General features: G+C 36.7%; 1 protein-coding gene across 4 annotated transcripts in view; it reads left to right on the plus strand.

Annotated features, from left to right (window-relative positions):
• Nucleotides 1–15,891, plus strand: part of LOC106468306 (glutamine-rich protein 2-like) — a 48,788-nt gene that overhangs the window by 21,522 nt on the left and 11,375 nt on the right. For 3 of the 4 annotated variants that reach the window (XM_013928725.2, XM_022396648.1, XM_022396646.1), the window contains 3 exons: nucleotides 5,342–5,520; nucleotides 12,998–13,051; nucleotides 15,305–15,391. In XM_013928725.2, coding sequence (XP_013784179.2) covers nucleotides 5,342–5,520; nucleotides 12,998–13,051; nucleotides 15,305–15,391 — 320 coding nt within the window. The remainder of the gene's footprint in view (nucleotides 1–5,341; nucleotides 5,521–12,997; nucleotides 13,052–15,304; nucleotides 15,392–15,891) is intronic. The other variant, XM_022396647.1, reaches the window with a different exon arrangement.

The raw sequence follows: 15,891 nt of genomic DNA on the forward strand, positions 1-15,891 counted from the left end.
GGGGGGGGGGGGGGGGGGGGGGGGGTGAGGCTGTCTGTGACTTGCTTTTGTTAATTATCCAGGATAGTCTGGAGAGAATTTGGACTCTCTTTTTTTTTCCCCTTGTTTTCGTTTACTATATTGGCTTCTCACAAGGCAACTTGGATCAGCCACCTCCATTTCTTCAGTTAGTCAATTGGGTTTGTGAGGTTTTTGTGCTTTCCCCAGTTGTCTTTGAATCTACTCCTTTCTTGATGACTGAAAGGTCTGAAGGTGACTACTTAGTTTATCCTCCTTCTCCTGATATTGCTGTTCATGCTGGTAGGTTTGCCTCTCAGTTATGTGATGGAATAGCTATGCCTTGTCCCTCACATTTGTAAGAACAGCATGCTTTGGCTTACCACCACCAAGAGGATGTATATTTAGCTTCCTAAAGACTTATCCTCTTTTGGACATATGGCATCTCAGACTGGATCCTGTGATCACTTTGAACAGATCACAATTTTCTCGGATATGTCTGACCCTCACTACTGTTCTGAGATATTTATCTTCCCTCCAAATTTTGTTGGAAACTTCTCAGTGTTCCCCACATAAATTTGATGATGAATTGGGTCCTTTATTAACTTCTCTCTTGGTAAGATTGTCAGCTTATGCTCTTTCTGTTCAATGTCACCAATGCATATCTCCACATTCCCTTAGCGAAATCATCTCGCCAATATCTACATTTTGTGCACAAGAAATCCATTCTCTTGCTGACTATATATATTGTCCATCTCAGTGTCTTTTTCAACAAGTTTTTAAGCCGGGCTCAGCCTACTCCCATCTGGCTTCAGGCTATGGAACGGGCAGTCAGGCTTTTACTCATGTCTCCTTCTCTTACTGCATGGATGGTTCTCTCTCTTTTGGGCATATGGGAATTCTTCAAATCTCTAATTCCTTTGTGATGTGCATACATGCAGTTCCTTCAGTGGTTGCTGCGCATACAATGGATTATGAACTGCGATCCACTGGATCTTCCAGACTCTTTACTCAGGAGCAAAATCATAGATCTTGAGTAGTGGTTGAATTGGACCTACACTACCATTGGTGTTCCTATACCACCCCCTTGTCTTGAGATTCATCTCTTCACAGATGCCTCACTTCAGGGATGGGGTACATATATCTACGGTCAGGAATTTCAGGGTCTATGGATGGATGACTAATCTTCCTTCCACATCAATATTTTAGAATTTCTTTCTCTCCAGTGGGCAATGGTTCAAGGCCTAGCTCTATGGAAGGGGAAAATTGTCATGATTCATTCCAACAATTCCACGGTGGTATTTTACATTTTCTGTCAAGGGAGCACGCATTCTCGGGATCTTTGTTTTCAAACTTTGGGTATTCTCTACTGGGCTCATTCCCATCATATCAGCCTCCTGGCTTGCCATGTTCCAGTGGTGGTGAATGTAATAGCAGATCACCTGTCTTGACCCAACAGAGTCCTCCTTACCAAATGGATGCACCATTGCGAGGTTTTCCGGTGGATTTGCTTTTAGTTCGGGACTCTGATGATCAATGCATTCACCATGCATTGGAACTCTCAACTACAGGCATTTTTGTCCCCGGAACCTCATCCTCAGGCTTTAGCGATAAATGCATTCAGTCAAGATTGGATGAGATTGCACCACTGTGCCTTCGCCCTGATTTGTCTGTTACCCAGAATTCTGACTATGGTTCAATCCACTCCTTGTTTAGTGCTGTTGGTAGCCCCAGATTGTCTGGCCCAACCATGGTTTCCTCTTGTACAGTATCTTCAAGAGTGTTCACTTCTGCAACTTCCTCTATGGCCATCTCTGTTGAGGCAACCTTGATCCAACATTCTACACCCAGACATTCCCAAGCTCAAACTTCATGTATGAAAATTATGCGGTCCTTCACATGGCATCAGTGTTTAACTTCTACACTTGCCTTGTATTTGTCTCAATCTATTCGTAGACCCACAACAGTCGTTTATCAACAGAAATGGCCCATTTATCGCCAGTGGTGTCTCATGAGGAAATTTATCCCACTTCACCCAAGTGTACCCACCATATCTCGTTTTTTGTCCTGGCTTTTTGACAAAAGTCTAGCTTCTTCTACTGTTGCTTTATCAACTACTTTTTGGTATTCTAAACACTGGAAAGTATTTGAGTCTGGCCTTCTCAAATTGTTTTAAGTTTATTGTCCCAAATGGCATTTTCAATTGCCTTAATTGGAAATTAAGGTAATATTACATTCTTTATCTCGACATACAATAAAGTGTTTAGCCTCGTGTACTATGTATCACCTTTCCCTTAAAGTTTTTTTTTTTTTTGTTGCTGCTGGCATGTGAACGTTGTAGGTTGAAGTTGTTTGCTCTACATGTGCACAGGACTCTTTATCACTCCAATTTTGTACTGCTATACCTTGATAGTCTTTTTTCCTAAGACTCTGGCAGCCAGGGAAGGAGATAAATTCTTCTCACCAATTCAATTGTCTGCTATTTCTCACCTCCACGACCACTCGGACCCTGATTGTTTATTATGTCCTATAAGGGCTATGAGGTGTTATGTGGCTCACACTATCCCCCTCTTGAGATGCTAGAAATCGATTCTTCATGTACTGGGATCCTTCAGTTTCCAGGAATTTATCCCCAATTATCTTGATGTGGTGGCTTTTCAAATTGATCCATATTACTTATCCTGGATTTTCTTTACAGGCAAGGAAACTTCTGTGAGTCACATCTCATCAGATTCATCACATATGTATGTCTTTAGCTGCCCATTTGAATTGCCTACTGAAGGACATCATGTGAGCTGGTATGTGGACTTCTACCAGTACTTTTCCCTCACATTGCTTACATGATCTGAGGGTTTTCACCTACCTTCTGTGGCCATTTTGACCACATATGCTAGATTATAAGGAGGGGTGAGTATTTTTTCTCCTCCTTTTGTCTCTCTACTTTCCAAGGTCCCTTACTTCTTTTTTTTCACTGGATCCCACTCTGTGGTGAGTGTGGCCCAGACAGGTGTGCTTTATCAATCCAATTCCACATTAGCAACCAATTTAACTACACTAACTACCAGTTGAACAGGCTCTGTAGAAGTGAGGTGTTCCATAAGATCATCTAGAAGGTCGTCAGATGGTATTACTATATTATGCTGGACCACCACTCATGGACTATCATGAGTAAAGCTAAAGGGGATCCTGCCCATCCCTGCCAATCATCAGAATGAATAAAGTGGGGTCAGTTTGCTTTTAAAACTTTAGGGAACTTGGTTCACCTATTGCACTGTTTCCAGAGCACTTTTCCTCAGTACTCTCCAATGTGCATCACCCCCCCAGATTCTACTAGTAGAACTAGGAAGTCTTTACCACACCTGATTCCCAGTTACTGGGGTGGTGGATAGAGGCTTTTTCTCCAGAGTGTTCGAGTGAATTCCTCCACTCTAGGAGAAGAGGGCAAAGTTGGGGGCCAAGACCCCTTAATTCCAACCCCGAGTAGCTGAACCTTGGCTATCTGGTTGGGGTTGGCCTATAGTGATGATTACTCATGTACAATTCCACCCAAAGAGCATACTGGTTCTGGATACAGGGTGGTTCCCCCACTTGTATACCACTCTTATCTTGGTACACCCATGATCTATGCAGAGGCTTTTTGCATGGGTAATACCCTCACCGGCCCCTGCACATTCTCAATGTGGGATTCTAGCTATAAGTGGCAGTGGAGGTAAGTATGTTTTGGAAGTTAACATTTTCCTAAATTGAAAATATATTTCTAATAATATTTACCTCCACTGACACTCTCCCACCCTTTTTTCAACTAAGAGCCAGTGTATGAGATTGGGATGGTGTCAGTCTCGAAAAAGTGATAAAATTATCTGAATGAGGTGCTTATATACAATATCAGGATAGAGGGTACAAGACATATATCACCACGGGCAATTGAGTGGGGTATAAAAGACTGGAGCAAGCGAGAAAAAATCAGACCAATGCTGAGATGGGCGAAGAAGAAACAATGGTGGTCGAGTAATAGCTATAAGTGTCAGCAGAGGTAAGTATTATTGGAAATACATTTTCAATTTAGAAAAATGTTAACTTTTTTGTAGGTTATTTTGATGTGGTCTGTAGAGTTGTCTGTTTTTCTGTGTTTCTTATAGTTTACTTTCATTTGGTCTGTAGATTTGTGTTTTTGTGCATTTCATAGTTTATTTTGATGTGGTCTGTAGATTTGTGTTTTTCTGCATTTCTTAGTTTATTTTCATGTGGTCTGTAGATTTGTGTTTTTCTGCATTTCTTAGTTTATTTTCATGTGGTCTGTAGATTTATGTTTTTCTGCATTTCTTAGTTTATTTTGATGGTGTCTGTAGATTTCATTGTTTTATTGTGTGTGTGACTTGGAAATTTCTTTAGTTTGTTCTGTTTTTTTTTTTCATTTGTTTATGTGGTATGTATATTTGATTGTTTTACTGTGTTTCTTTTAATTTCATTTCATGGGCTTTGTAGATTTATTTTGCTGTATTTCTTGTAGTTTATTTTGATAGAATGTTTAGATTTTATGTTTTTATTTTGCTTTGCTTCTTAAAGTTTAATATTTCATTGTTTGGCTTTGTTTCTTGATGTTTAATGTATAAAATCTGTTGTTTTGCTGTGTTTATTAATGTTTAATATGTAAAATTTATTGTTCACTGTTTCTTGATGATCAGTGTGTAAAGTTTATTATTCACTGGTTTCTTGATGTTTAATGTGTAAAATGTATTATTTTGCTGTGTTTCTGGATGTTTTAATGTATAAAATTTATTGTTCATTGGTTTTCTTGATGTTCAATGTGTAAAATGTATTGTTTTGTTGTGTTTCTTCATATTTAATGTGTAAAGTATATTGTTTTGCTGTGTTTCTTCATGTTTAGTGTGTAATATGTTTTGTTTTGCTATGGTTCTTGAAGCTTAATGTGTAATTTTTTCTGTTTCTTGATGTTTCATGTTCATTTCATTGTTTTGCTGTTTATCTTATAGATTTATTGTTTGTGGTGTGTAGATTTCATTATTTTACTGTGTACCTTGCAGTTTCTTTTTACTTGTTGTGATGATTTGTTTTGCTTTGTTTCTTATAGTTTTTTGTTGTTTGTTAATTCTACTTTTTGTGGGGTTTACTCTAGTTTCTTTTTATGTGATGTGTAGATTTGATTGCATTTATGTAGTTTATTTTTATACATTGTTTTAATTACATTAATTGTATTCTGTATAGTTTAAATGTTTCTATGTATTGTTACTCTTGATTCTCTGTTGAAGAAGGTGAATGTAGTGATTCAAGAAGGCTGAAAAAGTACTGTGTGTGTATTTATATATATGTTTGTGTTCCTTAGGAATTAGATTGGCAAAAATCAATCACTGAGCTTGCTGGTGACTTGGATAAGCAAACAAAAAAGATTGATCTAGATTCACTTAAAACTTACGTAGAAAAAGAGATAAAAGCTATACAAAGAAACCTTAGTAAACTTGAAGTATCAAGGAATTTGTCTGATGATGCTGCCGGAACAAAAAAGTAAGTTCATCAGAAACAATAATGTTATAACAACTGGGTACCAGTGTTAAAATTGACTTTGTAACTAAATAAATAAAAATTACTGAATATGTCTTACAGTTTCCTTACTGTTTAAATTTCTTAAATAATAAAAAAAATCTTGGTTTTGTTAAACTCTTGTTGTATAGTATCAGAAGTGAAGGATATTATAGACTTTACAGAATGTACGGTGTTCTTACAAAGTTGGATTTACTAGTTGAAAATAATTTACAGTTCTCATTCATGAATTAACTGAAACTTAAGCGTTGTGGGCAGTATTTTTTCATCATATTGTTAGACATGTACCAGTAATACAGAAGTTGAGTAGATTATATTAAATGATTTTAGAGCCTCACCACATCATTACAGTCCATGTCATCATGTCTGAATCTGATGACTTTGCATCTTGACATTAGCTCTGCAGTGTAGTTTCCTGTGTAAGTATTTCTGCTGTAAAGTACGTTTGCAGAGTTACAACTTGAGATTTGATTCCCTGCAGTGGACACAGCAGATAGCCCAATGTAGCTTTGCTCTAAAACAATCAAACAAACCTACTTGCTTGTTTTCTGTAATTCATCTAGTGTACAAGGATAATGGTTTCCCAGCACCTCTTTTTCAACATTCTGATTGCACATAAATTTATAAACACAGCATCTGGTGAATTTACTGGTATGTCTTTGTATGGAATAGCATGAATGCCTGTTTCATTCTCCGTCTGCATGAGGTGTGCAATAGTTGAGCAACTTGTGTATAAATGATTTGTATTCCTTTTTCCAGATGGAAATCCTTCTTGATTATGTTGCTTACTGTTGCCTGGGGCATGTGAATAGTGAATAACTTTTGCCACTGATCTGTGTGTTTGTGAATTCTTATCTGTTACAAGACAATGCACTTGACATAGCACAGTTGGAATAAAATTTTTTGCAGGTCTCTTTTTGAATAGTCCTTGTGTCTCATGTTGATCCACATTCCATTGTTTTCTGATGCCATTATATACAAGGGTTATCCTCATATTGGAAAAATCTAAATTTCTAATCTGAACACATCTGTATGACCTGAGCATATAAATATTTTGCATCGAAAAAGACTAATATATAGTGTTCAGGAAAGTAGTAAATTGTTGGTGGCATCACACAAAAAACAAGAAGTATTAAAATGTAGTTGTCATACATGTTGTTTCACCAAAGCTGTATATTAGCTATGGTTGTTACATGGCTTGCTGATTTTCATATTCAAAATTGTATTGATATAACATACTCAATATTCTGTATGTTATTCTGCATATCATGGTCTCTTTAAATTTCCTGCAAAGTAGTGATTTCATTTAATTATTTTGCTACAGTTTGTTTTTTGTAGTTTTGACAAGATAACTTACCTTTTTTTGTTTATATTTCTTCTTTTTTATTTTAATTTTTCACTGTTTATAATAAATTCTGAAGTTCATGTCACCACATCAGATTTTCTTCCACCTACTTACTTCCAGTACACTTACACAAGCTTCACGTCGGGGAACTAAACTGAGGAATTTTCAGCTATAATTCATCAGGAGATTGATCATTATATGAGTCGACCTTCTTCTTCTCCCACTATTGTTCAACTTCTTCATAAATCTGCCCAAACCTGTTCATGATGAGGAGGATTTTGACAGCCTTTTCCTCCATTTAAGTGTGCCGTGCCTTCCCAAGCCTCTCCTGTGGAACCTGCTATGCCTAACTCAGCCTTTTTAGATAATGATTTCTCAGGTTTGTTCCATTTTATCCATTTCCCCAATTTCTTATGACCCTGTTCCTTCCTTATTACATGACACTCCTTCCTCAGAGTATTTTGTTTTCCCTCCTTCTCCTGACATCAGGGTTCATGCTGAGCATCTTGTTTCTCAGTTGAGAGTGGGTGCAAGCATGCCTTGCCCTCCACATGCCTCAGATCATTATGCCTTGGCTTAACATCAGGCTGATCAACCTTTTCTCAACTTCCAGCAGTTGGAGTCACTTTTGCTTGTATGGTGGCTGACCCTGAAAATCCTATCTGTTTATCCCACGTACAGTTTCCCACATTGTCTTACCCTTACTTTTCTCCTACAGTATTTATCCACCATACACTTCCTTTCTGAGGCACTCCACCAATCTCCTGAGAGGTTTTCGTTACTTTCAAGTTGGCACAATTATCCTCTTCAGCTCCATCCATCCATTCACATAGGGTTTCTTTGCTGTTGGGATCTTATTGGGAGGGATACTGTCTTATCAAAGGTTTGTCTACAATCCACTTATTTTAGGGACTTATGGATGGCTCCTTTTCTCCATTGGTCTGTTTTTTGGAGATATTCCTGAGTCTTTGGAATCATACATGGAATCTGTGAGACATCATTTGACCCTTTCATCTTTGGTTGTTTGTTTGTCTCATTCTTAGTCCTTACACTCTCTGTTTCCTGTTTCCCTTCCAGTACCCTCCCATCCTTTACCTGTTCCTGCCATTAGGGGTTCAACTAGTGACTATCCAGTGGGGGTGCATTTGATCAATTTTGTTCCTCTATAGAGAGAATTCACTACCAATCCTTGGGTGATCCAGGTTTTGTCAGAAGGACTTTTCATCCATTTTCTTTCCACATCTTCTTTATCTCCTTTATTGATATCCTTCCTGTTACCTCAGGATCTTACTATCAGTCAGCATCTATCTTAGGCAGTGCTGACTCTTCTATTACAGAGAGCTATTGAACCTGGCCACCAACTTTCCCCAGACTTTTTGTGGTCCCCAAGAAAACTGAGGACTGGCATCCTGTGAACGATCTGTCCCACCTCAATCACTTTTTGAACCTTCCCTGTTTTACCATATAATCCTTTCTCACACTGCAGTGTGCTTTTTCTCCAGGACTGTGATTGACCAAGGTAGATGTCTCAAAAGCTTTTCTTCATATTCCTGTTTCTCATCAGTCCAGATGCTACCTTTGGTTTGTGTACCACAGGGTTGTGTATCAGTTTCATGCCTTGCCCTTCAGGCTTGCTTTGGTTCCTTATATCTTTTGTTGGGTGGTCAAAACCTTTTTCTGACTTCTGCATGCCCAGGAGTTGCATTTACACCACTACATGGATGATTAGCTTCTGTTAGCTCATTCCAAATTGGAATCTTCACAACACACTCATCTGTGTGTAACAGAAGCAGCTCAAGTGGGTTGCATTCTCAAGTTGGAGAAGTCTTTCCTATTAACTACCCAATATATTATCCACTTGGGTGACTTTTTCAACACCCACCTCAGTCAGGCCCAACTTTCTCCACTTCGACTCTGTTCAGTGGAGCTTCCAGTTCTCCATGTCCTTGCTGCTCCCTCTCTTTCTGCTTGCGAGATTCTATTGCTTTTGGTGACTTGGATTTCTATGAAAGCACTTATCCCCTTGGGTCAGGCACATATGCGGTCTCTTAAATGGACTCTGCTTGACCAATGGAATCTTGCTTGGGATCCCTTGGACTCTTTAATTGCCCTTCGTCCTTCCCTTTTAGACGATCTCCATTGGTGGTTGAACAAGGAAAACACTATGACAGGTGTAGCACTTCCACCATCTCATCTGAATTTGCATCTATTCACAGATGCTTCTCTACATTGTTGGAGGTGTCCAGACAATGGTCTTCAGATGAGAGAACTTACCATATCAACATCTTGAAGCTTCTAGAAATACAATGTGCTTTGGATCACTTTCTTCCTATTGTACAGAATTGACTAGTCAAGATCCATTCAAACAATTCTTCAGTGGTGGCTTATATCGATCACCAAAGGGACACTCATTCCCTTTGAGGTCGAACTTGGAACTCCTTTCTTTTTGGCCTCGTGGCAGATTGCCATTCTAAACCAAACAAAGTTTATGCCACAGAGTAGCTTCTTGATCCTTAGGTTTTCCAGTGGCTATGCAATCAGTGGGATATTCCTTATCTGGATGCTTTTACCACTTTCCTCAATACCAAGTTACCTCTTTTTGGTCTCCAGTTCCTCATCCTCAGGCTCTATCTGTGTATATCTCAGCCAGGATTGAACCAATTGGTACCTTTATGTTTACCCTCACATCCTACTTCTTCCCAGGGTGGTTTCGATCATCTATGCCACTCTGTGTCACGTCCTTCTGATTGTTCCTTACTGGTGGGTGCAACCTTGGTTTCTTTGTCTCCTTCAGCTCCAAACTATCATTCCATTACCTCATCTTCTTACTCCATTCCTACTATGTTAATGTCAGTTACCGGTCCTTCATTCCACCCTTCCTACACTCTGTCTTCACAGCTGGCATTTATCAGTTCCCTGGCAAGGAGATCCAAATTGTCTAGGTGTGTTGTTTCCTTTTTAGTACAGTCCATTCACCCTTCCTCTATTGAGGTTTATCAGTGTAAATGGAATGCCTTTCATCATTGGTTTTTGAGTCTACAAATAAATACACTCCCTCTCCATGTGGTGGATCCTGGAGGTTGTTGAGGTGCACAGTTTCTGTGCAGTTCTATCCAGAGGGTGAGGTTGCTTATATTTTCTAGATGCGATCCACTTCTGTGTTGTAGGACCTGGAGGTTGCAATTGCGCTCCAGCCTCTCTGTGGTCCTATTCAAAGGATGATGTTGCTTTGGAGTAGATCCATCAAATTGCAGTTCACCCCTTTGATTGGGATCCCCCATCCTACCATCACCTGGATGTCAGTTCCCAATGAGTGATTTTGGATTGAAGCTGGACCAATCAATATAAATCCTCACATGTGTGTTGGTTGTGTTTCCTCTTCCTCACTTACTTTGCCTCATGATCTCTACCTCTGTATGGTGGGCCCTAGATGTTGATGTTGCACCCAGCTTCTGTGAGGTGTTATCTGAAGGGTAATGTTGATTTGGGCAATGGTTCTTTTTCTGGTGCTCCACCTCAGGGAGTTTTTACTGCCTGATATTGATTTTGCACACTGGGATGCCAGTCTGATTGAGTTTGAGTTTGATGTGACCTGCCACATTGACACATCTCTTCCTACCATCACTTGGATGTTGGTTTATCAGATGTATGGTTGGTTGTAGATTTGTGCACATGTGCTCCTTTCCTAGATCTTTTTTTGCACAGTATATGCTTCCATTCTACTTAACTGGAAGGAAAGACGGTGTGGACCCTCCTCATACCATGGTTGGAGGTTCTATTCCCAATACTGCTTTGTTCTGGACTGGAGTTGTACAGCTGCGTATGGTCCGTCATGCTCTAGCCACTCTACACCATGGAGCTCATCCATTTTAGCTTTCCCTACATTTCTGTCTGTATATGGTTCTTCTACAGAATATTGAGATACCAGTATACAGTGGTTTGGATTCCAAACTCCTGTTTTTCTCTTCCTTTTTGGCTGTGCTTCTCCCAGTTTTTACCTATGCGACACCTCTTTCCACACTGGGTTTAGAGTATACCTGGTACAGAAGTTGTGCAGTGTCTAACGTGTGTTTATCTCCCAATAGGGATCGCACTTCAGGATTGTTCTTTGGATGCTTTTGAGGGATACTTTTTTCTATCCCTCACATTGCTTCCTCTCCCTATTCAATGTGGGATTCTAGCTATATGTGAGAGAAGGTAATGTACTATATTGAAAGTTATAATTTTCCTGTACTGAAAATATATTTCTGATAGGTACTTACCTCCTCTCACACTTTCCACCCTTCCTCCCCACTGAAAACCAGTGCTTCCTTTTTTCCCTAATCTTGAAGTGATAGTATGGTAGAATTGAATAGAAATAGTCACACGAGTCAGGAGTTTGTGTCGCATGAAGACTTACATGCAAGACACAGTTGAATCACATTGATTGTGGGGAATGTGGGAGTTCAAAACTTGTGGCATACAAAAAAATGTTTGCATATAGAGGGCAGCACTCTTAAGTCATGAAAATAATATAATTTCTCATTAGATCCACAGTTCTTATGGGTTAAGGTACTATTGTGTTGGTATCTAATGTATATTAATCTTAAGTCATGAAAATAATATAATTTCTCATTAGATCCACAGTTCTTATGGTTAAGGTACTATTGTGTTGGTATATAATGTATATTAATCTCAAGTCATGAAAATAATGTAATTTCTCATCAGATCCACAGTTCTTATGGTTAAGGTACTATTGTGTTGGTATCTAATGTATATTAATCTTAAGTTATGAAAATAATATAATTTCTCATTAGATCCGCAGTTCTTATGGTTAAGGTACTATTGTGTTGGTATCTAATGTATATTAATCTTAAGTTATGAAAATAATATAATTTCTCACTAGATCCGCAGTTCTTATGGTTAAGGTACTATTGTGTTGGTATCTAATGTAGATTAATCTCAAGTCATGAAAATAATGTAATTTCTCATCAGATCCACAGTTCTTATGGTTAAGGTACTATTGTGTTGGTATCTAATGTAGATTAATCTCAAGTCATGAAAATAATGTAATTTCTCATCAGATCCACAGTTCTTATGGTTAAGGTACTATTGTGTTGGTATATAATGTATATTAATCTCAAGTCATGAAAATAATGTAATTTCTCATTAGATTCACAGTTCTTATGGTTAAGGTACTATTGTGTTGGTATCTAATGTAGATTAATCTCAAGTCATGTAAATTATGTAATTTGTTATTAAATCCTTAATGCTTAAAATAATACAAAATAATTCTAATTGCAGACACTGAAATCTGTCAGTTCAGTCCACTTGTCTTAGGCCTAACAATAATTAAGTCTTTATTAAGTACAGTCTATATTGAATAGAGATAAGTTAACACTGTGACTTGTGTATGTTCTTTGCTTTAATTCATTAGTGTTAAAATTTACCATACTTAATGCAATCAGTAAATAAACTTATGTTATTCTTCAACCTACCATCAGACCTTCATAAAAACTTTAATAAGCCTTTAATTTGTTGTTGTTGTAAAAAATTTTTACTAAAGTATATTTACATCTGCCTTTTGTTTATGTTCATTGAAATGAAGTGCGCGTGCATGCACATTTGGATAGTATGGTGCGCTCACATTTTCTGATTAAAGTAATGTTGTGTTATTATATAATGTATAATAATCTTGAGTCATGGAAATAATGTCATTTTTAATTAGATGCTTACTACTTGATGATTAAAGTGCTGTTCTGTTGTTATATAATATACATTAATCTTGAGTCATGGAAATAATATAATTTTTTATTAGATGCTTACTACTTGATGATTAAAGTAATGTTGTGTTATTATATAATGTATAATAATCTTGAGTCATGGAAATAATGTAATTTTTTATTAGATGCTTACTACTTGATGATTAAAGTAATGTTGTGTTATTATATAATGTAAAGTAATCTTGAGTCATGGAAATAATGTCATTTTTAATTAGATGCTTACTACTTGATGATTAAAGTAATGTTGTGTTGTTATATAATATACATTAATCTTGAGTCATGGAAATAATGTAATTTTTGGGTTAGTGTAATTTTCATCTTGCTCTTCACCTAGGCGACTGCTGAAATGCATCTCATGTAGTAAACCACGTGCCTTATGTGAAAACAGGTGAAGTTTTTAGTTGTAATTAAATAACACCTTTTTATTGATACATGTTTTTGATATTGTCACCATAAATTGATATTTGTAAAGAGGATGATGCTGGTTTATAAGATGAAGCTTCTTTCTTGTAATCACTAGCTTGTGAGTGAAATGAAAACTACAAAACCATGTTAAATGTGTTATTGTAGTGGTCAAAGGTGGAAGATCTTGGAGTTCATAGGTCTTGTGATCTTTGTATATTTACTGTAAAAGTTGCTACATCTTGTGACTTCTATGTACTTACTGTAAGAGTTCACAGGTCTTGTGACACTTGTATATGTACTGAAATAGTTCACAGGTCTTGTGACACCTGTATATGTACTGAAATAGCTCACAGGTCTTGTGACACCTGTATATGTACTGTAAGAGTTTACAGGACTTGTGACCTCTGTGTATTTACTATAGTGTATCACAGGTCTTGTGGACTTTGGGTATTTACTGTAGGGTTTCACAGGCCTGATGTTTAAGTGAGATATAACCCATAATTTCAAACTTTTCAGAAAGTATGTCTATACCAAGAAATACAGCAATTGATGTATAGAACTTCATTAGAAATTGTTCAGAAAGTGTGTCTACACCAAGGAATACAGCAACTGATGTGTAAGCAAGGTATAGACCATCATTTGAAACTATTTAGAAAGTGTGTCTACACCAAGGAATACAGCAACTGATGTGTAAGATATAGACCATCATTTGAAACTATTCAGAAAGTGTGTCTACACCAAGGAATACAGCAACTGATGTTTAAGATATAGACCATTATTTGAAACTATTTAGAAAGTGTGTCTACACCAAGGAATACAGCAACTGATGTGTAAGATATAGACCATTATTTTAAACTATTCAGAAAGTGTGTCTACACCAAAGAATACAGCAACTGATGTGTAAGATATAGACCATCATTTGAAACTATTCAGAAAGTGTATCTACATCAAGGAATACAGAAACTGTCATGTAAGATATAGACCATCATTTTAAACTCTTCAGAAAGTGTGTCTACACCAAGGAATACAGCAACTGATGTGTAAGATATAGACCATTATTTGAAACTATTTAGAAAGTGTGTCTACACCAAGGAATACAGCAACTGATGTGTAAGATATAGACCATCATTTGAAATTCTTCAGAAAGTGTGTCTGCACCAAGGAATACAGCAACTGATGTGTAAGATATAGACCATCATTTGAAACTCTTCAGAAAGTGTGTCTGCACCAAGGAATACAGCAACTGTTGTGTAAGATATAGACCATCATATTAAACTTCTCAGAAAGTGTGTTTACACCAAGGAATACAGCAACTGATGTGTAAGATTATAGACCATTTCTTGAAACTCTTCAGAAAATTTATCTACACCAAGGAATACAGCAACTGATATAGACTGTCATTTGAAACTATTCAGAAGGTTCACATACATCAAGAAATAAAGGTTTTGTGTCATTAGCCATTTAAATGTTTAAATCAGTTATAACAACATATACAAGTACACAATAATTTAAAATTGTTGAAAGCACCATGCCTTGCTAATACTTTACATGATTTTATGGGTCTGTGACCCACCATTAATATCATCACCATCTGATGATAGTGGATCAGTGACCCACCGAATCATGTAGATTATTAGTAAGACCTGACACCTTCTACAATTTTAAATTATTGTGTGCTTTTAAACATTGTTTCAGGTGAGTTTTTAAGATATGGAACATGGTTGTACACAGTGGAATATCCTAAAAGATAATTAAATTATCTTTGAAATATTTGAAAATGTATAATGTTATGTATAACCTTTCAAAACTGTTTCCACTGTTAAGGTAGAGTTTAATAGTATATTTGTGTATATTTGACACTAAGTAGTGTTCTCATACAAGTGTAGTTTAAAGCTCTGTATAGCTTATTGCTATTGAAGATACTGAAAGGTGATGATGATGATGTATATTAATCTTAGTTAGTTATTTTCTTTGTTATCTTAACTTCTCATGTTATACAATTTGTTGACATTTGCTATTATATGTGAAATGCTTATAAATGTGTCTTTTGAAAGAGACATTTTTTCCTTTTTATAAAACATGATTTGAAAATTATTTTTGCATGTGTGGTATTATCTCAGTCTTATGTTTAACTGAGTTTATATTAGATCTATTATTTTATGGAATGATACTTAAAATAAGAGGAAACTTTTACAGCTAGAATAGTAATCATTATGGGACTTTTCTGTATTCTTAGTGGTTGGACTTTTGCCGGTGGTCTTCCATTCAACCAGTCATCTTGTCCATACCCTGTGTTTGGGACCAACAAGCATCAGAATCCACTGTAAGTTGAACTTTAATAAAGATTCCTGCAGTTAGTTTGATTGTTCTACACTTGATCTAATGCTATAAACTAATTTCTAGATGTTATTTTGATTGTTCTACTCTTTGTGTAATGCTATAAACCAATTTATATATGTTAGTTTGATTGTTCTACTTTTAGTGTAATGCCATAAACTAATTTCTAGATGTTATTTTGATTGTTCTACTCTTAGTGTACTGACATAAACTAATTTCTAGATGTTATTTTGATTGTTCTACTTTTAGTGTAATGCCATAAACTAATTTATAGATGTTATTTATGTATGTGAAATCATAATGAGACATAATATTTATGTATGTGGAATCATAATGAGACATTGATAGGTTGTTTAGGCAGAGTATTCATAATGAATCTAAGTTTCAAACGGACAGCAACTGCCTGTTGTAGAAAACCTACAATAGTAGAGGATGACATTTCGAAAGTCTTCCGCCTTTCGTCTTCAGGTGGAAGACTTTCGAAAT

The sequence above is a fragment of the Limulus polyphemus genome, unplaced genomic scaffold (assembly GCF_000517525.1).
Source record: "Limulus polyphemus unplaced genomic scaffold, Limulus_polyphemus-2.1.2 Scaffold2958, whole genome shotgun sequence".
NCBI lineage: Eukaryota > Metazoa > Arthropoda > Merostomata > Xiphosura > Limulidae > Limulus > Limulus polyphemus.